We start from the raw sequence: 22,066 nt of genomic DNA, 5'->3' as shown, positions 1-22,066 counted from the left end.
GCACTACCCCTGCACACATACACACACACACACACTCGCACTACCCCTGCACACACACACACACACTCGCACTACCCCTGCACACATACACACACACACTCGCACTACCCCTGCACACACACACACACACACTCGCACTACCCCTGCACACACACACACACACTCGCACTACCCCTGCACACACACACACACACACTCGCACTACCCCTGCACATACACACACACTTGCACTACCCCTGCACACATACACACACACACACACTCGCACTACCCCTGCACACATACACACACACACACACTCGCACTACCCCTGCGAGTGCACACACACACACACACTCGCACTACTTTTGTATATGTTTAAAAGGTTTGGTTTTGTTTTTGCTTGGTTAGGTGGCTTGGTCTGACATGTTCTTACTATATAGACCAGGCTGTCCTCCAGTTTACATTTGCCTGCCTCTGCCTCCTGAGATCTTGGATTAAAGGCATTCACCACCATTCCCAGCTGTTTGACAACTTGTATTAAAAAGCTTTTTTTTAATTAATTAATTTATTTATTATATGTAAGTACACTGTAACTGTCTTCAGACACTCCAGAAGAAGGCGCCAGATCTCGTTACGGGTGATTGTGAGCCACTATGTGGTTGCTGGGATTTGAACTCAGGACCTTCGGAAGAGCAGTCAGTGCTGTTAACTACTGAGCCATCTCTGCAGCTCAAAAAAAAAGCTTTTATTACAGAATAAACACTAAGGTGTATTAGCACATGTCTATAATACCAACACAGAAGAGGTAGAGGCGGGAGGAAGAGAAGAACAGTCATTATTATAAACTATAAAGGGTGAGTGTAGCCATCCCGAGTGATGTGATATTCTACTTAAGAAACTAAACAAAACCTCTTTAATTTCTAACAAAAAAGTTACCATACAGCTTCTGTGTATACAAGTCAGTATAGTAATGCTAGAAAAATGGTTGGAAAGTAATTGTGGTTCAATACAACACTGTCTTAAAGAACTATTGGCTGGATATGATGGCTCACACCTTGATCTCAATACTTGGAAAGTGGAGACAAGAAGATTCATTCAGATTCATCCTCGGCTACATAGCAAGTTCAAGGCCAGCATGGCTACATGAGATTCTAGCTCAGGAAACTAGGGGTGTAGCTAAGATCCAGTTAAATCAGCAAAAATAGTTTAAAATAGTTTTAAAACCAAAGCAAAAATAGTGTATGAAGGAAATGTGGGACAGTGGTGGTGCATCCCTTTAATCCTAGCACTTGGGAGGCAGAGGCAGGCGGATCTCTGAGTTCAAGGCCGGATTGGTCTACAGAGTGAGTTCTAGGACAGGCAAGAATACACAGAAAGACGCTGTCTCCACCCTCTACAGCCCTCCTCTTCCAAAAAAAGAAGGAAATGACAACTATGGATCAGTCATAATGATGTGGGGGTAAGAGGGCAGATCCGAGGTAGTTTTGAGAGTACAGCCCATGGGATTCACAGATGGATTAGAGACATAGTGTGTGTGGGGAGGTAAAAAGACACCCAAGCCGACATGACTGTTCAGTATTTGTCCCAAACAACTTTGTAGATGAATCTATGGATCAGTTGTAAGGAGAGGCTTAAGAGTTTAGAGGAGTGATATCCATTTGTAATTATAATTTTGAATCCCTTCTGTTCTGAGCAATAATTCTCTACCTATGTTGTTAGCCTCTCACATGAATGATGTTAACACAGGAGATACTCCAGGAAGTACAGCACACTGCCTCTGTGCTGGTCCTCTTCAGTGTGTGTGGAGTGCAACTTACTGAGAGTGCAATTTTAGTTTTTTTACTTTTAATTTACACATAGCAGCTGTGCATATTTATGAGATGAAATGTAATATTTTGATATCTGTATACAATTTTTACTTCTGTAGATTTATTTATTTTTATATTATGTGTATGAATGTTTTGCCTATATACTTGTGAATGTACCATGTCTATGTTTGTTGAATCCCCTGTAACTGGTACTAGAAATTGAACTTGAGCAACAAGTGCCTTTCACCAATGATAAGCCTTCTCTCCACTCCACCCTGCACCCACCCCCATATACAGTATTTAATGATGGTCTGGATGATTGTCATTCATCACCCCAGACATTTATCACTTCATTAGGTATTTGTCCTATCCAAGCAGCCACCTGTACCCATCAACCACCACACATACTATTCTCTGCAGGTTTCATAACCACTGCTCTATTTCAATCAAACTAAAGTCTTGAGCTCACACTTGAGAATGAGGTGTGTGTGTGTGTGTGTGTGTGTTGTGTGTGTGTGTGTGTGTGTATTTTAAAAATAAGTATTTTCTTTCAAACTCTAGATTTGTTATAAATAAATATAGAAGTATTACTGGGCAGTAAGCACCACTTAAGTATATGTGAGACCCCAGGTTTGATCCAAGAACCTAATACCACAAAAATTAAAAATAAAATTTAATTTTGAGAAAGAAAACAAGGAACATTTTCATCTTATCAGGACACTATTGAAACACTATCACTGATACTCAATAATAATAACTAATTATTAAGGGCTTACTTCTTTGAACCCAGGCACCACCGGAGGAAGCGGTGTGTTCCCTGATTCTCAGAGCATCCTCATTTTATAGAAGAGAAAATGTAGGTTTGCTCACATAGCAATAGAGCCATGATTCACACCCTTATGATCTAGTTTGAGTCTTTTCCCTTTTTTTTTTTTTTTATTTAAAGTTGTTCTTAATTCCTGCCGTGTAATTTAAATGCAATGCCTTAAGTTTTATTTTAGAAAAAATTATTTACAATAGGCAGAACTATATGTGAGCAACCAGAATAATCTCTCCTCTTGAATTTGTTAGGAGTTTTTTGTTTGGTTTGTTGGTTTGGAGGAGGGTGATTTTTAATTTTTTAATTGATTTCTATTTGTTTTATTTGTTTTAATTTCCTTGTCATTTTGTTTGGTTTTGAGATAGTCTTACTGTGTGGCCCTGATGGACATAGAACTCGCTTTAATCCCAGGGTAACCTTGAGCTAATTGAGATCAGATGACTGCCTCTCCCTTCCAGTGTTAGGATTAAAGGCATGCTTCACCCTATGAAGTTGGAATTTTGCATAGAGAAGAAAGAGAAATCTTAAACTGGGTCTCTTCATCCTATCTACTTTCTTTAAATAAATAATGTTTCTCTTAACTTTTTCCTCAGCATCAGCGAGAGCTTCTTAACTGTCAAAGGTGCTGCCCTTTTTCTACCACGAGGGAATGGCTCGTCTACACCAAGAGTCAGCCACAGACGCAACAAGCATGCAGGTAAAATTGCACATATATGTCTTAGTTTCCTTTTTGTTTCTAGGATAAGATATTTAGACAAAAAGCAACTTGTGGGAGAATGGATTTATTTTAGCTCATAATTCCAGATTACAGGCCATTATTGCAGGGAATTCAAGGCAGAACAGTAGTCATGTCACATTCACAGCCAAGAATGGAGAAAAATGAATGCATACATGCTCGCTTGCTTGCTTGCTTGCTTGTGCTTAGCCCAATATCTCTATTCTGACTAACTCAGCTTAGGACTCATCCTGCTTGGGGAATAGTGCCACCCAAAGTGGACTGAGTCTTACCCCATTAATTAACTTAATTATGGCAGTCTTCTAGAGACATGCCGGTCAACCATCCCATGTAGACAGTCCCTCATTGACTGTCTTTTCCCAGGTGATTCTATGCTGTGTCAAGTTGACAATTAAAGATAACCATACAAACCTTTTGCCTTAAATTTGGTGGTTTGTGACCTCCAAGAGTGGAAGAAATTACAAGGAAGGGAACTTGAGCATACATAGAAGTGAAAGCTAGAAATGTTGGATCTTATTGAGTCAGTAGTTGAGTTTAGCTATAATCAAAATAATCTCATCTACTTTAGAGGCTGTGCTACTGCTTGTTTGGGCTTTCATCTCATTACAGATGTTCACTATTATAACTGGCTTCCCTAGGCCATGTTCATAAGTTCCTACCAATACTCTTGGTCAATGGCAATGTTTTTTTAAATAAGGGAGGGAAAACTTGTGAAAATTAGCTTAGGTATACTTTCTCAGTGCTTCCTCCTCAGGATCCTCCATCAGAGATGGAGGTGAGTATTTTGCCAAAAATAAATAAATAAATAAATAAAAATAAAAAAGGAGAGAGAGAGAGAGAGATGACTACTCAAAGGAAATAAGCCAACCTAAGCCTTTATTTCTGTTGCGTGTGGAGAGTAAAAATAAGACAAACCATTGTTTTAAATCCAACTCACCTGACTAATTTTGGGTAAATTACCCCATGGCATGTAATAGTAAATGGGGTTAGTTGCTTTTTAAGCTTCTGCCTGGCCTTGGTTTGATTTGGGGAAGGGGGGGAGCTTGTCACACTAAACTATTTCTACTTGACATTACTATTCACTTACACTAAAAAAAAAAAAAAGCAGGTATAACACAGGCAACATGGAATAGATTTGTGATCCAAACTAGACAGTTGAGGCAAAATATGTAGAAATGAAGTTTATAAAAGCCAAACCGCCACATAAACTGCCTTGGCTCAGCTCAGCATAGTAGAAGGATAGAGTACATCAGGAGCTTACAGTATCTGGTGAATTCCTATGTGTGCCTTTTCAATCTGGATAGAGTTTTTTATCTGATCATTTAAAATATCCAAATACTGTTTGACAATTTAAAAATTATATTATTAGTAAATGACAATCTACATCTTTAAAAGGAAAATGATGGAAATTCTTTAATCAGACTTAATCTATAGTCTAGCTACTACTAGTAGTGAAATATGTGCAAAGAGTATAAAGTGAAGGAGGGGCTTTAAAGATATATTGACTGTTGCTCTCTATAAACATGATTTCCCTGTAGGAAATAATACTCAGCTTGCTCAGAGCAAAACTTCTCACAGGTAAGAAAACTAAGCTTCTAGACATACACCTCAGGCAAGGCCTCACAGTAGAAGGAAATCCTGGGTTTTGTCTGACATTGAAATAACACAGCTGGATCTCTGCACCTCTTAGTGCCATGAGTTGGAATTTTGGCCTCCTATTCAGGGTTCTGCAGAGGTTCTGCATCTTCCAAGTCCTTTCCAGGGCTACGTCTCCTGATCTTCAAGAAGAAGATGCTGGGGCTGCTGTTGTTTGTTGTATCCCTGTGGTAAGGACAGAGCCAGGGGTCTTGCTCTCATGTGAGGCAAACACCCTACTGCTTTAGTGTATCCGCAGCCCTGGTCTTAGGGGTTTTTTACAGATAGAGTTACATTCAGAAAGGCCTGAGATTCGCAGTCATCTTCCTGCCTCATCTTCTTGTGCATTTAGATTTAGGTATGAGACACCATATGTGATATAAACTTGAGGGGGTTTTGTTGTAGGTTTTTGGGGTGTGGGGCGTATACCTGTTTGTTTATTTCTTTGTTTTTTTGGAGACAAGGCTTCATAGAACCTAAGCTGGCTTCAGATTGTGTCTCTGGGTTTAAGACATAATAGATTGGATCTTGTATTTAATATTGAAAGTGAAAGGATTCTGTAATTTTGGAATTAGTCAGAAGGGAGCAGTGAAACAGTGAGGGAAGGAAAAAATGTTCCTTGAGAAAAACAAGGGAAGTTCCAGACTTGTCAACTGTTGAGCACACCACCTTGGTTTTCTTCCTAGCTCACTACTTCTTGCAAAGCTAATGTCATACTTAAAAGCTATGAGGTGAACACAGAGGAAATGTTATGTGCAGGCTTCAAGGCTAGTGTGAAAGAAAAAAATGCTACACTGGCATCCATGATTATGTGGCTGTGTCAGACATCTTAAAGCTCTTTTAAAAGTACCTTACGTAAGCAGAAATAAAGCTTTGGGTTCTTAGACCATGACAGCATATTCTCTTTCTCTGTTAGCCAAATCCTTGGATTTCCTAGGACAGAGTAGGAGAAATAAGAAAATTTGTGTCTTATATTCCTTTTTTAAAATAATCTTTCATTTAAAAAAAATAGATTGTGTGCACCCCCTACTCCCCTTCCAACTCCTCCAGGCACTCCCACCTCTCCGTTCCACTTTCCTCAGGCACCTCCAACACATCCCCCTCTTCCTTTGAGGGCCAGTCCCTTTTTTGTTAATAACCCACTAAGTCCGGTTTGTGCTACCTATTGGAATATTTACTGATCTTGTTTGATTTGCTCTTGTGCTGGTAACCATAGCTGCAGCGATTTCTAAGGTATGATGGTTATTGGCTGTTGACCACTGCAGGGAGAAGTTTCTCTGGTCAAGGTTGAGGGCAGCACTAATCTATCTGTATAAGCATAAACATTCAAAAGGCAGTTCAACATGTTTAAGAAAACAACAGTAGTAAGTTCTTCCCTAGAGCCTGTGACCTCTAGAACCTTGGATTTTAGTCCAGGTTTACAGTACTAGGTCTAGATTTGTTCTCATGGACCAGGCCTCAAATCCAATCCAGGTGGTTAGAACCTGTGGTTACCCCCATCTCCTTTGTGCCACTATTGTACAGTGGATACATCCTGTCTGGGAGATCAGTATTATAGCATGCAGGGTGGACTGTATGGCTTTTCTCCCCACAGTGGCCTGCATAGCACCTTCTGGCACTATGAGAGTTAGTCAGTAGAGAAGAACTTCCAGGTCAATTCCAGCTTGATTTCTCTATGTCCTACAGCCAAAGTATATTGTGTCATCAGCAGTAAGGTGTACCATATAGTGCTGGTAGGCGACTGAGAGCAATAACAACACCTGTGTTGTTTGGGGTGCCTGTGGAGACTCTGACTGTAGAGAGGGATCCCATACCTCTGCTGACTATCACTTAACAACCCATGTTTTCTGAGGGAGTCATTGTTCATCCATACCCATAAAAGGTATCTGTGTTCAAATTTCCCCCCCAACACACACACACACAATCTTACAACATAGTGAGTTTCCACCATACACACACACACACACACACACACACACACATTTAGTCTCTTTTGTTTGGGGTTTGGTTTTGGTGGTGGTACTACTGTTGCTGTTATTTGAGACCCGTGTAGGCCTGGCCTGCATGGAGCTTACTATGTAGACCAGGCTAGCCTTGAATTCATAGAGATCCACCTGTCTCAGGCTCCTGAGTGCTGGGATTAGTTAAAGACATGTACTACCATGCCTGGCATCATCATTAGTATCGTATATCTTTAACTCAAAGGATTTTCAATATAATGTTATAAAATATCTAAGAATAAATGAGGTTTCAAATAATAGTTGGCATGTTAAAAACACCTAATTTGTTCAGGAGAATAACTATTCCCAGTATGTTCTACTTAATAGGTACTCTCATTTTAATATCCACTAGCCACTTTAAACTGTTGAAAATAAAAGGAATCTAACAGTATTTAAGTTAAATGCATATGAATATTCTTACTACAGGAATAGAAATTAGGGCTGGAGAGATGGCTCAGCAGTTAAGAGAACTGACTACTCTTCCAGAGGTCCTGAGTTCAATTCCCAGCAACCATGTAGCGGCTCACAACCATCTGTAATGGGATCTGACACCCTCTTACTATTTTAAAAAGTCAAACTGGGCTGGAGAGGTGGCTTGGTGGTTAAAGGCACTGACTACTCTTCCAGAGGTCCTGAGATCAATTCCCAGCAACCATGTAGCGGCTCACAACCATCTATAATGTGATTTAATACCTTTTCTGGCATGTGGTGTACATGCAGATAGACTATCCATAGGCATAATGAATGAATGAATGAATAAATAAATAAATAAAACATTGTAAGTAAATAAAGTTTAAAATCTAACCAATAATTTTATCTGACTTTTGTGTCTAATAAAAAGGTTCATGGGCCTGGGGAAATGGCTCAGCTGTTAAAAGCACACTCTCCTTTGTAGAGGACCCAAGTTTGTTCTCAGCACCCAAAGCAATTGGCTCACAACCTACTGCAGCACCCTCTTCTGGCCTCATTGAACACCTACACACATATACACATGATAAAAATAGGAGATGGAGTTGAGTGTGGTGACTCACCCCCTTAGTCCCAGTACTCCAAAGGCAGAGGAAGGCTAATCTCTGTAAACTGGAAACCATCCTCCTCTACATATACAGAATTTCAGATCAGCCAGAGGTGCATAGTAAAAACCAGTCCTAAGTAACAACAGAAATGTATGAGGTAGTTCTGTAGGTTAAAAGTGCTTTCTGCAAGCACGACAACCCTGAGTTCAAATCCTGGCACCCACATAGTGGAAAGAGAAAACCAGTTTCCACAAGTTGCCTTCTGACTTTCCTCAGAAAGTGTCTTCATGATACATGAGCAAGTGTGCACTCACAGTAAAATATTAAAATGTAAAAATAAAAATTTCAGTCTTTCAGTAAGTCATAACTTTACAAATCACTAAAGTAAAAAAGAATCTTTTCTATTGATTTTTGAATAGAGAATAATCATCCTTTGCCTTTTAAATTTCACCAGGCGATCTCCAACAGCATCTTCAAGCAATGTTCATATTACTCCGCCCAGAAGACAACATAAGGCTGGTAAGTTAATGACATCATCATTTTCTTCCTCAAAAGGCTGCCTAAAATAATAGCAAATATTAAAGTTATTTTTTTGTTCAAACTTAATGCTCAGACCTAGGTGGAATAGAATAAAGAACAGCCTATCCCCACAGTGCAGCTGAGAATTTAATTATTGTAAAACATACTATAAAGTGAGCTAGTTTGTAAATTATTCTCCATAACAACAGCTCAAGTTCAGAAAAAGGAAGAAATGAAATGGAAATTTGTCCTAGTTGGGGAAGCTTTTATATTAGGCTGTGGAACAGAGCAGATATTAAAAGATGATGATATTAAGTCGACAAATTCATTCTAAATAAGAACATAGCTTAATCAAAAGCACATATAGAAAAGGGCAAGGTCTGAATGAAGTAACCAGCAACCGTTGCTGACCTCAGAGTCAGGAGACTTGGCCTCAGGTTCTTGCTAATCATGATGTTAGGCAAGCTACCTTAGGCCGTCTTTGCCCTTTTCCTCATTTCCTAACTACTTTCACAGTTGACAGGATTAAATAGACACCTGAAGAAGTGTGAAATGGGGGCTGAATGTGGTGGCTGCACACCTTTATCCCCAGCACTTGGGAGGCAGAGGCAGGCATATTTGTGTGAGTTCAAAGCCAGCCTGGTCTATATAGTGAGTTCCAGGACAACCTGTCTTAGGGGGAAGGAAAAAACAAACAAAAAACCCATGTGGCTTATTCACATTTGTATTTGTATCTGATCCCCTAGGTAGCCATAGAGCCAATCAGTACTTTATGAAGCGTTGTGAAATATAATTTTTTTAAGCCGAGAAATAACATGAACCAGCTACAGTATCTAAGGAAGATTCCCTAGAAGCTAATACAGAATAGATAGGAGGAAGTACACTAGGCAGTTATTGAAGTTATCCTCTAGGTTTAGTCCACGAGCATATTAAATTCAAATAACTGTTGTACTCTCTGTCCGAGAAGAGATGTGAGAAGAAAAGTGTGAGGCTGCCCGTGGGTGCTGGTCAAGCTTCTGACCTTCTGGACTCTCTGAGTCTGCATTTGCTTTACTTTTTAAAGTTCTGTTAACTTTTTTCTCAAATGCTGATTCTGCTGTGTGTGTTTGTGTGTGCTTGTGCGCGAGTGCGCTTGCACAAGCAAGAATGTACACATAGACATGTAGAGGCCACAAGTTAATGTTGGATATCATCTTCCTCACCAACTCTCCATTTTAATCATTTTCTTCCTTTATTCATTATTAACTGACTGATTGATGCACACTTTTTCTTAAAAGTTTTAAAAATGTGTGTGGCATTGACATGTGTGCAAGTAAACTCACCCACGCGTGCCATGTAGAGGCAAGAGGTTGACGTTAAGTGTCTTTGCCACAACTCTCCACCTTAATTTCTTTTTTGAAATAAGGTGTCTCACTGAGAGTTTACCTGTTGTGCCATCTTCTCATTGTTGTCTGCATTTTCAAAAGGTATTTTATGTGTCTAAGTATGTGTATTTGTGTGTGCATGAGAGAGTAAGTAGGGCAAACATGCCACATGGAGGACAGGAGTTGGTTTTCTCCTTCCACACTAGAATCCAAGGACTAAACTTGGATCATCAGGTTTTCACACCAAGCAATTTTACCTACTGAGCCACCATATTGCTGACCATCTGTATTTTTTAATACACATATTTCTCAAATAATTCTTTTAAAAGCCAACTGTAACCAAGCAATGGTGGTCCACACTTTAATCCCAGCACTCAGGAAGCAAAAACAGGCAGATCTCCGAGTTCAAGGACAGCCTGGTCTACAGAGTGAGCCAGGACAGCCAGGGATACATGGGGGTTGGGGGAACCCAGCTGTGGGGCACAGAGCATGGTTTTTATAGCTTTAGTACTCTATAAGGCAGTGGTTCTGAGACTTTAGGGTATATCAAAATCACCTCCAGTTAGGTTCTTGCAGGCTGCTGGGGAGGTATGGGAGAAAGGGAGAGAGAATTTACATTTTTAGCAAGTTTCCAAAAGATGCTAATCACACTTTGAAAACAACTCTACTAAAACCTGTTGTATACTTACTACAACAAAAGCCAGTATCAGTAGTCACTTGTACAGGCTGTGTATTTGCTATGAGAGCTTGTTGTTGTTGTTGTTGTTGTTGTTGTTGTTTGGAGGTTTTTTGCTTTTGTTTTTTTTTTTTCCCAGTCAGTTTTGCACTTTATTGTCGTAGTCTCAGGCCTTGACTGCATATTTGCTCAGTGGGTACAGCCGCTCTTTCCGCTGCTGCTTTTTGGTCTTCAACTTCTCTTCCTGTTTGGTGAGCTGAGCGCGTAGCTCTTTGCAGGTCCAGGGGCTTGTATTTCTTGACCTTGTAGAATTTCCTGAGGTTTTCTTTTTGAGTCTGGTTAATAACAGAGAGGACTTGGGAGATGGATTTGGAGAACTTGGACGCCTGTCACTTTGACGACACATAGCTGGGACAATTCCACCTTCAGACTGTCCAGTTGTTTCAACAGCTCATCCTTCTTGCCGCAGGTCCCGAGCCTTAGTCTTGACCATTTTGGTGGTGTTCATGGCTGAGGCCGCCTGGTTCAAGAGCTATGAGAGCTTTTGAACATGGTATAATATGGGAAAAGTTAAACCTAAGGATGCTATCGTGGGTTTTATCTTTTTCTCATTGAAAACCTTCTGGAGTTTAGTTCGAACCCCTAAATATAAAAATAATTTCCCATATGAATCTTGAAAGACTGAAGGATAAGTTAGGAAGGCAGCATTGAGGATTAAAGCCTCTTCCTACTAAAGTATGGCGCCTCAACTGAAAGTAACTAGGATGTGTTAAGTTTACAGAATGTAAGTTCAAAAAAATTAACTCATGCTCTGCATTCAAGCTACAAGCCAAGCCGTTTTACAGTTATTTTGAATTGTTCTATAGTCGCTACATTTCAGATTATTGAGTGAGTCCTTTTCAGGAAAATGAGTAAAGGCATTGTATGACTGTGCACAAATTAGCACTTTGTAACTGAAAGGGGCGTTTGTAGACCCAGAGCACAGGCTTTTTTGTCTGGAGTTTATTTGGAATGCTAAAATTCTTATCTCGGCACTTGTACATAAGGTTAAAAGTTGGACAGTCAACTGAAAATCCTGCTTTTTTGCTCTTTTTCTTCTTAACCCAACCAAAACCCACTTTTTGCTTAAGCGTTGAAAACAGCAAACAAACAAACAAACAAAAACCCAATGTTCTCCTGTGAAGGAGTCCTGCTTGCCAAGTGCAGGCATGAATGTCACTTCAGTACTTAAGAAACTTCAGTTGTTAAATAAGAAATGGTTTTATAGTGCTCTTCCTTATCATCAAACACCCACTTAAAAATTAAACGAGAAATCTGTGAGTTTCAGAATATTTACAGTAACCTCATAAAGTTTTTACAAAAGCTAAGAACTTGGCAGGGTAATTTAAGAAAATTAAGGTTTCCTGATTTTATAATATGTCAAATTTTTCAGCAATGAAAATGAGTTTACTTTTTTCTGAAAAATAAGTGTATTGTATGGGATTTGGTTTGGTTTTCCAAATCAGACAGTTCAAAAAGGAATGAAGATGAATAACCGTTTCCTTCCCTCTGAGAAAAGCGGTTCCTGGCTGTTTGAATGAGCACCTCTGCACTCGGTCTTATATTTGCATGGCGGCTGAGTAAACTAACATAGCCATGCTTAATTTTGTTTTGTTGTTTTGCAAAAGTATGAGACGTAATGTCTTCCAGTCTGTTTATTGTGGATGTCTTGCCATGTCAGTAAATTAATCATGGATTTGGTAAGGCGTTATTGAACGTGCTGGGGACCAGTTCCGGGGTCTGTTTGGCTGGCTAGATAAGTGCTCTGAACCATATCTTTAGCCTTGGTCATAGTTTTCAGTGATTCTACAGAATATAAGTTATAGATTTTTTTTATTTTATAACTTGATTTGTTTTTTATCTAGACACTTCCTCAGACTCTTAAAGACAGTGTTCTTTATTAGTGTTATATCTAAAGTCTATCTTAATCTTAGCTACTGGTTTTACTTTGTTCTTTTGGCCAGAATTTAATGCTTACATACTTTTGAAACCTTTCTTTCTGATGGATCAGGTGAGCAGCTTGTCTAGACAGTGTATCTTTACAATGCGGCTTCCCTGAGGACAAATACTGCATGCAGAGGCAAGGTCCGGACTCGTGATGAAAATAAATTTAAAGCAAAAGTGTGGTGTGAGCTCAGAAAAACACTTTTCAACAGTTAGATGGTGGAGATGAGGGAGCCTCTTGTGCAAGAGAGACCTGTGAACCACTTGGCTTAGTTTCAGCGTTTAAGTTGGACTGAGAGTTTTAAGATGATCTTTTGAATGATGAGCGCTTGATACTATATGTTAAGTATTAAAAACACAGGCACTGAATATCACTTACCAAAATGTCTTGGTGCCCACCTCTAGTTTGGCCAGATATCAAACATATTTAGAAAGTTTTTTTGTTCTTTTATCAGCTTTGAGTTAGCCAACCAGTTGCCACTAATTGGTATATGAACTGTCATAGAAACCTAAAGAAATGGTGTAGTCTGTATAGTGCTTGCTGAACAACCCTGAGGACTTGAAATTTAAAGGAAAAAAAAAATAAAAGCTGGTATTATAGTTCATGCCTGTAATCCAAGCACTGGAGAGGCAAAGGCAGGGGATCCCTGGGCTTGCTGGCCAGCCGGTCTACCCAAATTGCTGAGCTCAAGTTTTGGAAAGAGAGCCTATCTCAGAAAATAAGACAGAGAATAATTGAGGAAGACACCCAGTGTTGACCTCTGGCCTCCACATACATAGTGCACACAGACATGAACATAGTATACTCATATATCTACACACAGAGATACTTAAGGAAAATGAGTCAAGATTTTTTTAATTTGTCAGAATCACCATTCAGTTGTTTCTATGCTATTTATGTTTGCAGATAAAAGTGCTTTTAACACATTTGAGAAATTGAACATTTACTTTAAAGATCGCTAAGGCATGCTCAAGTTTAAACATGTGGTAAGATCTGAAAACCTGTTTATAAGAAATCCTGGGCCTGGAATATACAGTTGGTAGAGTGCTTATGTAACGTGTATGATGCCCTGGGTTCCAACTCCAGCACCATATAAACCAGGCATGATAACACTTGCCTGTCATCCTTGCACTGGTGGGGATCAGTTCAAGGTGATTCTCCTCCCAGGCTACATAGCAAGTTTGAGGCCAACTACTAAGTCTGATAACCTGCGTTTGATCCCAAGGCCTCACATGCTCAAAGGAGAGAACCATCCCCTACAGGCATGTCTCTGACCTCCACCTGTGCACTATGATACACACATCATTCATGTGCACACAATTAATTTTTTAAACCTGACTTCATCTGCACCAGATTCTCTGGTTAGAATAACATGTATGGGCCAGTGATATGATTCAGCTTGGTGCACTTTTCAGCCTGGCAACCTGAGATCTATTCCCAGGACCCAGGGGAAGGAGAGAACCAACGTCTGCACATTATCCTCTGACTTCTTTACACCCCTCACACTCACTAAATAAGTAAATAAATGTAATTTTAAATGTAATATATGCTTTGAGTGTTTTGTAAGGAAATCCAGAGCTGCCTCCAGTCCACCTCATGCGTATTCACTGCTATCCACAGCTCTGTGTGAGTAATGATCCTCAGTATCCATTGACTAACTCTAGACTTTGCTCGTGGAGCATAAAGTGTCGAGTACAGCCTGTGTAGTTAGCATCAGAACGATGGCATTTTATTCTGATTGTTTTGGGTTCTTACAAAGAAGCTTTAAATGTAGCCACTTTGCTGTTTTTATTTCCCTAGCTTTTCTTAGGAACAGAGACATAAAGCTAAGTACATAACTTAATTGTTGCCCAGCATCCTTGAAGCCCTGAGTTCCATATCCATCACCGCAGTACTCCTATCCCTTGAGAAGTGGAGGCAGAAGGACCAGTGAAGGGTTATCCTTGAATATAAGATAGAAGCTAGCCTAGGCTACAGGAAACTGTCTTTATTTAATTTAATTAACTTATTTGATTTTTTTGAGACAGTAATAATAGAGCATACATTTCACAAGGAAGAGAGCATGTCTCCCCTCACCATTGCTTTCTCAGCTCATGTGCCAGCACTGTGTATGCAATGTATAAATAGCAGATATTTCAGATAAGTGTTGCCTGATAGCCATTTTGCCTTGTTTTTATGATTTATGCACTGACCTTTTTTAGCTTACTAAAAAATTTTCCAGACAATCAAAGTAGAAAATATATCCCCATAAATATATGACTCAGTTTTGGTAGCTGTCACTCTTACCTGGTTTCTTTCATCCATTCCTCCTCCTTCCTCTTTTCATTGGAATATCTTAAAACAAGACTCAGGCACCGTGCCACTTCACCTCAGGTCTTTAGAGGCTCAGTAACCACACTGCCATTATAACACTAACAGGTAAGCCCAGGATTTCACCTAAGTCCTTATTTACATTCAGTTTTCTGAAGGTACTTTGAATGAATAGGCAGTGAATTAAAACCTTTAAAAACTAACAAGTTTCTGAAAAAGGAATCTTTTATTCTAGAAAGCAAAGAACAAACTGAGGTAGAGACAGGAGGATCACTCTGAGTTTGAGGCCAACATAGTCTATATTGTAAATTCCAGGGCAGCCAGAACTACATATACAGACTCTTAAAAATAAAAGGAAAAACCCATAAACCTTTAAAGGACTGAAAAGAGTGCTCTTCCATTAAGAACACTGACTGCTCTTGCAGAGACCCCGGGTTCAGTTCCCAGGATCCACATGGTGACTGACATCCATCTGTAACTACAGTTCCAAGGGATCTGACGCCCTCCAAAGGTTCCAGGTGGGCATGAGATGCAAATACATGCAAGCTAAACATTCATTCATACACATTAAATAAAATAAATGAATCTAAGAAGAAGATGACATTGCGGCACAGGCCTGTACTCTCAAAATTCAAGAGGCTGAGGTAGAAGGATTTTTATGAGTTCGACCCTGGTATACCGAGCAAAACTCTGTCTAGAAATAAAATAAAATAAAATAAAATAAAATAAAATAAAATAAAATAAAATAAATGGGGCAGCCCCTGAAATGGCTTCCTTCACCGTATAACATGGTAAACTGAATTCAATCCCTGGAGCCCACATGAAGGTGGAAACTCCACAAAGTTGTCCTATGACTTCTACACATCACCAACTATATCTACACATACACACAAGCACAATAATAATAAGTAAATCAGAATTAAGAGAGGGAAAAAAATCCCGTTTGTCTTAGTGTTTTACTTATTGTGAACAGAAACCATGACCAAAGCAAATCTTATATGGATGATATTTAATTAGGGCTGGCTTACAGATTCAGAGGTTCAGTTCATTATCATCAAGGCAGGAGCATGCCATCATCCAGGCAGGCATGGGGCTGGAGGAGCTGAGAGCTCTACATCTTGTTCCAAAGGCAGCTAGCAGAAGACTGGTTTCCAGACGGGAAGATTAACCTGTTAACACCTTTGAGCCAAATTAACTTAATAGATGGAATCACCTACATTATTGAATCATTATTGAAATCTAGGCTGAATTTCAGACAAGGAAACCACTAGGCTATATCATATACTCTTTATAAATACATTTTTCTGGACTGTTTACTTCAGCCAGTCAAGCAATAGGTTCTTCATTCAGACTGACCTCCTGTTTCACACCTTTGCCTGATTCTCAATAGTTCATTCTTTCCTGTAGTCAATGTGGATTCAATGTAAATACTTTGTGCTTTTCCTCTCAAAATCTTCACTATAAAGTTGTGGTTTGAGTGGAAAATGTTTCCTACGGGCTCAAGTCTTCAAAACCTTGGTCCCCAGTTGGTGCTTAGTTTGAGAAATCAGTAGAGCCTTGCTAGAGGAAGTTCATGGGGAACAAGCTTTGAAGGTTTATAGCCTCACCAACTTCCAGTTTGCTCCTTGCTTCCTGCCTGAAGATAGAACTGTGATCGCTCAGCTTCCTGCTCTGGCTAACTGCTGGTATGCCTCCCCCACCATTATGGACTCTTCTTCTGGAATCCTTAACCCAAGTAAGCTCTTCCTTCTAGAAGTCGCCTTGGTTATGGCATTTGATCATAGCAACAAAAAATAACCACTACAAGTATGTTTTCACGTGGAGGCCCAGCAGGCGTGTTTCCATTTGCTGCCTCACTTCCCTGCAGGTGGTTGAAAAACTTATCCATAGATAAGGGCCTTCTCTGGTTAGCATCTGTAGTGGTTCAATAGGCCTTAGATTTCAGAGAAGCCTCAGTATCAAGTTTTGATTTAAAATGACTTAAGTGATTTTTGTTGAGGAGAGGCCAGGGTGATCACATCTCACTTAGGAGATGGTGGAGGATAAGAAACCCAGTTAAATGTTAGGGATTACCCAGTAGAGATGATGTAGACTTCTGATAAGTAAATTTAGTGGGGGTTCCTGCTCAAGTTTAATTTTGCAGGAAATTGCACAGACTAGACAAAGTGTAGGAGCCTGACTAAAGCTTGGTGAAACAAGTAATCCTTACTAAGAAAAATAGATGTGGTAAGAATGGTTACTACCTTACCCCAAAGCTTGTAGAGACAGATAAGTACGTATAGATACATGGACTGTTTAAGAGATGTACATATAATATATTGATATATTTTATAAAACATTATGTATACTTTATAATATGTGAATACTATATATTTCAGTAAAATACACATCTATAGCATTTTGAGTTTTACCAACATAATGTATATTTATAATGACTTATCCTGTATATTTTTATTTTTCATTGAAAATAAATTTTTTCATGCAATATAGACTAATTTACATACAATATAGTCATGATTTCCTCTCTCTCATCTCTATACCCTCTTTCTTTCTTTAAGACAAACCAAAATAAACAAAACAAAACAACAATGAAAATACACAAGAAACACAGACACACACACATACACACACAAATCTGTGATAACACAAAGTCGGAAACCGTAATACACAAGCAAAAGTAAGGTTAAAAGACAAACCAACACTGGGCAGTGGTGGCGCACGCCTTTAATCCCAACACTTGGGAAGCAGAGGCAGGCAGATTTCTGAGTTCGAGGCCAGCCTGGTCTACAGAGTGAGTTCCAGGACAGCTAGGGCTACACAGAGAAACCCTGTCTCTGAAATCAAAACAAAACAAAAAACAAAAAAAATCAACAAAGCAATATTTAGACTCCCCTCAAAAAAAGTCTCCAAAGAAACACCATTGAGTTCATTGAGTTCACTTCTACTGCTGGGTATGAGGCCTGTCTTAAGTTTGGTTTGTATGTCCAGATAAACTTATGTTATCTTAGAAACAACATAGCAGGTATTATTTTATCTCTCTCCAGTTAATTTAGTATTACATCAAAGCTTTTATAGTTTACTATATGGGTTGAAATTTGAATTTAGGTCTCCAATTTTTGACTCTCTTGCCTTGGTGGGGTGCTATGAGATGCTAGCTTAAAGGGGGGGAAAAAGATTAAATGATTTAAAATTTCTCTAATTTTTTTTGTTTCTTTGTTATCTGTTAACCTCAGGCTGTAAGACTGGAAAGTACTTACCAAAACCGAACACGCTATATGGTCGTGGTTTCAACTAATGGTAGACAAGACACTGAAGAAAGCATTGTCCTGGGGATGGATTTTTCTTCTAATGACAGGTATGATACCATAAAAAATGGGGAAGGGGCATTAAAACTACTTTTTAAGAGAACTACTTTTAAAATAACCTGTTACAGTTATTAAAGCTATTGCAAAAGTGTCTTGTATAATTAAGCTTTTAAAATTCAAGATAAAGTGGGACTAGAAGGTAAGAGGGTGAGGTTTGTGCATGTGTGTTTTATCTTTTTGAGACAAGATCTCTCTGATATAGACCAGGCTGACCTTGAACTCAGAAATCAGCCCACCTCTGCCTCCCAAGTGCTGGGACTAAAGGTGTGAGCCACTAAACCCAGTTTGTATTCTTGATATATGTCTTGATCACTATTCTGTTGCCATAAATAAACACCATGACCACAACATTTATTTTTTTTTAAAAAGCATTTATTGAAGCTTGCCTACAATTTCAAAGGTTTAATCCATTATTATCATATCATGGCAGGGAACATGTCAGCATGCAGGCAGACATAGTACTAGAAAAGTAGCAAAGAATTCTACATCCAGATCCACAGGCAGCAGGAAGAGAGAGCCATTGGGCCTGGTTTGAGCTCTTGAAACCTTAAAGGCCACCCAGTAAAACACTTCCTCCAACAAGGGCACACATCCTAATTCTCCTCAAGTAGTGTCACAAATCGTATCTCAGAAGCCTGAGAGTATCGTACTTATCCAAACCACCACATGTATATGTTTATGAAAATGGTTAACATAGATGTATGAAGGTATCACAGTGAAGCTTTATCTTTTACAGTGAATACATGGTAATGAAATTTTTAAGTTAAAAAACAATTCATGACAACCTGAGGAGATGGCTCAGGGTAAAGTGTTTGCTATGTAAGATCAAGTACCTGAGTTCAGTTCCAAGCATTGGTGGAAAATCTAGGTACAGCAGTATGTGCCTATAATCCCAGCAGTAAGGAAGTAGAGACACGCCAGGCAGTGGTGGCGCATGCCTTTAATCCCAGCACTTGGGAGGCAGAGGCAAGGGGATTTCTGAGTTCGAGGCCAGCCTGGTCTACAGAGTGAGTTCCAGGACACCCAGGGCTATACAGAGAAACCCTGTCTCCAAAAAAAAAAAAACAAAAAAACAAAAACAAAAACAAAAAAAAAAAACAAAGAAAAAACAAATGAAGTGGAGCCAGGGCAATCCCTGGGACTTTCTGTGAGCAGCCAAGGAGCTCGCCTAGCCAAATCTATGAGAACCGAATTCAGTGAGAACCTGTCTCTAAGGTGAAGAGCAATTGAGAAAGACACCCAAGGTGACCTCTGGCCTCCAAATGTACCCCATAAAAACATGAACACATGTACACACACATAGACACACAAATCAAGGCATAAAACTAGGAAATAAGTTTCGACCATGATCTTTAGAGGCAGTGACACTTGGTGAAAATCTTTGACTATTTCTAATTTACTCTTATTCTCTACCTTTCTCTTATTGTTGGGTACTAATGATAATAGTTAAGCAAATGGAAACATAGCTCTGGGGTAATGTTTTTTTCTCCTGCCAATCTAGTCTTTCAATCAGTAATGCTCTACTTTGATGATCCAAGGGCACATGCCTTTCATGGTAATATACCACTGGTCTTGGGTTCAAAACTCACATGTACTTTGCTTCCTGTAATTAAAGACATCTCAGACAGACTCCAGATCATTGTGATTATTGGGAGGAGCTGGGTCTGTATCCTTAAGGCATCAGGCTTTTCTGTTGTATTTCCCTACAGTTTCTGAAGAACCTTTGAGAAGCCTGTGGAATGTGGCTGCTAAGCAGATCTTTACACTCTGAGATAATAAGCCTCAGGAAATCCTGCCAGATGTCTCAAACCATGACTTCCTGGGTTAGGACTAGAATGGAACTGTGCAATAGCAAGGGGCGTGGCCCAGGCCTAGGGAAATTTATACACACATGCACATGCACGCACAAAGCCCTGGGTTTGGAGGAAGGGGTATAGATGACAATGATTGTCCTTCCGATTTGGAGTTGGGGGCAGAGAAATCCTCGTAACTCTAGAAAGTATCTTCCAAAATCTTTGTTTACTCTAGTTTGTACATAGAAGTAGTCTTGCTTTGCTCTGTGTTACTGCCATAAAACACTGACCAAAATGAACTTGGTGAGATAGCTAAGTGGGTATGTGAGCCTGCTGTCAACCCCAACAACCTGGGTTCAGTTCCCCGGGACCCACATAGTGGAACAAACCAACTCAAGTTGTCTTCTTCTAGCCTCCAGCATGCTACCCCATGTACACAAAATAAAATTTAAAAAAAAATTTTTAAAGTTTGGGAGGAAAGAGTTCAGCTCACAGGTTATAGTCCAACATCATGGGGAGCCAGGGCAGGAACCTCGAGTCAGTAATTAAAGCGGAGGATGCTGACGGGCTTGCTCCCAGGCTCACATGTATAAATAAGGTAGTTCTTATACAGCTCAGGCCCACTTGCCTAGGGATGGCACTGCCCACCATAAGCTGCCTCCTCCATCAATTAGCAATCAAAAGAAAATGCCCCATAGACAAGCTGACAGGCAGTCCAATCAAGAGCATCATCCTTTAGTTGAGCTTCCTTGCCCTTTTCCCAGGAATGACATGTTAGGAGGGGAAAAGACAAAAGTCAACTTGGGAAATGAGTTGTGAACATGTATACCAGTTACAGCATTTAATTATATGCTCTGACTTTACAGAGGCTTGGCAACCACTTTTAGGAAGCTTTCTCTTGCAGTAGCTTCTAGTGTTTTTCATAAGTAACAGTAAGGAAATACTCATTTTTTGAGAATGGTGGCATGCTCCAGTAATCCCATCATTCCAGAGGCAGAGGCAGGAGAATTGCCAAGAAGATGCAGCCAGTCTGGTCTATGTAGTAAGTTCAGGACATCCAGTCTTATATATAAGACTATCTCAAGGACGAGGAAATAGGGAAAATACCTACCTTTCCACATCCAATGGAAGTTTCTAACCTCTAATTTGGATTTTTAACTAAGTGGACCTATATTGTCAAGTATTTTTGCCATTTGACACCTGGCTATTTAAGTAAAGACTAAAATAATGATATGTAAAAAAACATTCTCATCATAACTAGTCAAGTTTCATTTACTTTCTTAGTAGTCATGTGTGATTAACAGCTCCCCTGTAGGACAGAATGGTACAGTAAAACAGAATTGCTGTGGCTATATTTCCTTTGTTCAGTTCCCCTTGACCCCTCAGTTGAAAACCCTGTAGAACAGGAACTAGTGGTGCATGAAAACTGCTGAGGCTTCCCCACCCCCACCCCCCCACCCCCCACCCCCCACCCCCCACCCCCCGGAGGCTGGAGGCAGTACTCTCACTCTGGAGTGTTAGCCATCAGATACCAGGGCAGACACTTCCCATGGGTGACTGGTAATTTATCCTCAGCAAACCACATCACTTTGTTCTAATGATCCTGTCTGCATCATACCTAAAAGATGCCATTCCATTAACAAAATTTTAGTGTCTAGAAAACAAACTGGGACATAAAGAGCTAAAGACATAAAATCCTGTTATGTCTTCTGTTGAGCAAGCCTGTTTTACAGTAAAAGAAGTGCTGTTGGTTTCAGAATGCTAGTGCTAAGATACTCTTAAAGGAATTTATTATATTATTTTATATGCCAGAATACGAAAATATGTTTCAAAACACCATTAAGTCAAAGTAGAAGACAGATTAATAAATACAAGTAGTGATGTTGTAGCCAATTTATTTAGCTTATTTTAAGAAGTGTATTGTAGTTTTAAGTGACAAAGTTTCCTATTAATACAATTTAAAGTTGTTTTCCAAAATACAGTGCATATGCCTCAGGTTATAAAATAGCAGAGCTTTGTGGTCTGGTATTTGTTTGTTGCTCCCCAGATGTTTTCCTT

At 39.5% G+C, this 22,066-nt stretch overlaps 1 protein-coding gene and 1 pseudogene across 7 annotated transcripts in view; one reads left to right on the top strand and one right to left on the bottom strand.

Moving 5' to 3' along the window:
* Ssh2 (slingshot protein phosphatase 2) overlaps nt 1-22,066 on the top strand; it is a 244,798-nt gene that overhangs the window by 178,353 nt on the left and 44,379 nt on the right. For 6 of the 7 annotated variants that reach the window (XM_021178063.3, XM_085829808.1, XM_029483719.2 and 3 more), the window contains 3 exons: nt 3,204-3,307; nt 8,452-8,516; nt 18,084-18,205. In XM_021178063.3, coding sequence (XP_021033722.1) covers nt 3,204-3,307; nt 8,452-8,516; nt 18,084-18,205 — 291 coding nt within the window. Of the gene's footprint in view, nt 1-3,203; nt 3,308-4,875; nt 4,925-8,451; nt 8,517-18,083; nt 18,206-22,066 lie in introns of those variants that run through there. The other variant, XM_085829809.1, reaches the window with a different exon arrangement.
* On the bottom strand, nt 10,723-11,049 carry LOC110305904 (large ribosomal subunit protein uL29 pseudogene; annotated as a pseudogene).

This window comes from Mus caroli, unplaced genomic scaffold (assembly GCF_978045245.1).
Source record: "Mus caroli unplaced genomic scaffold, Mus_caroli_1 scaffold_13, whole genome shotgun sequence".
NCBI lineage: Eukaryota > Metazoa > Chordata > Mammalia > Rodentia > Muridae > Mus > Mus caroli.
This window is presented reverse-complemented; position numbering and strand designations above follow the sequence as displayed.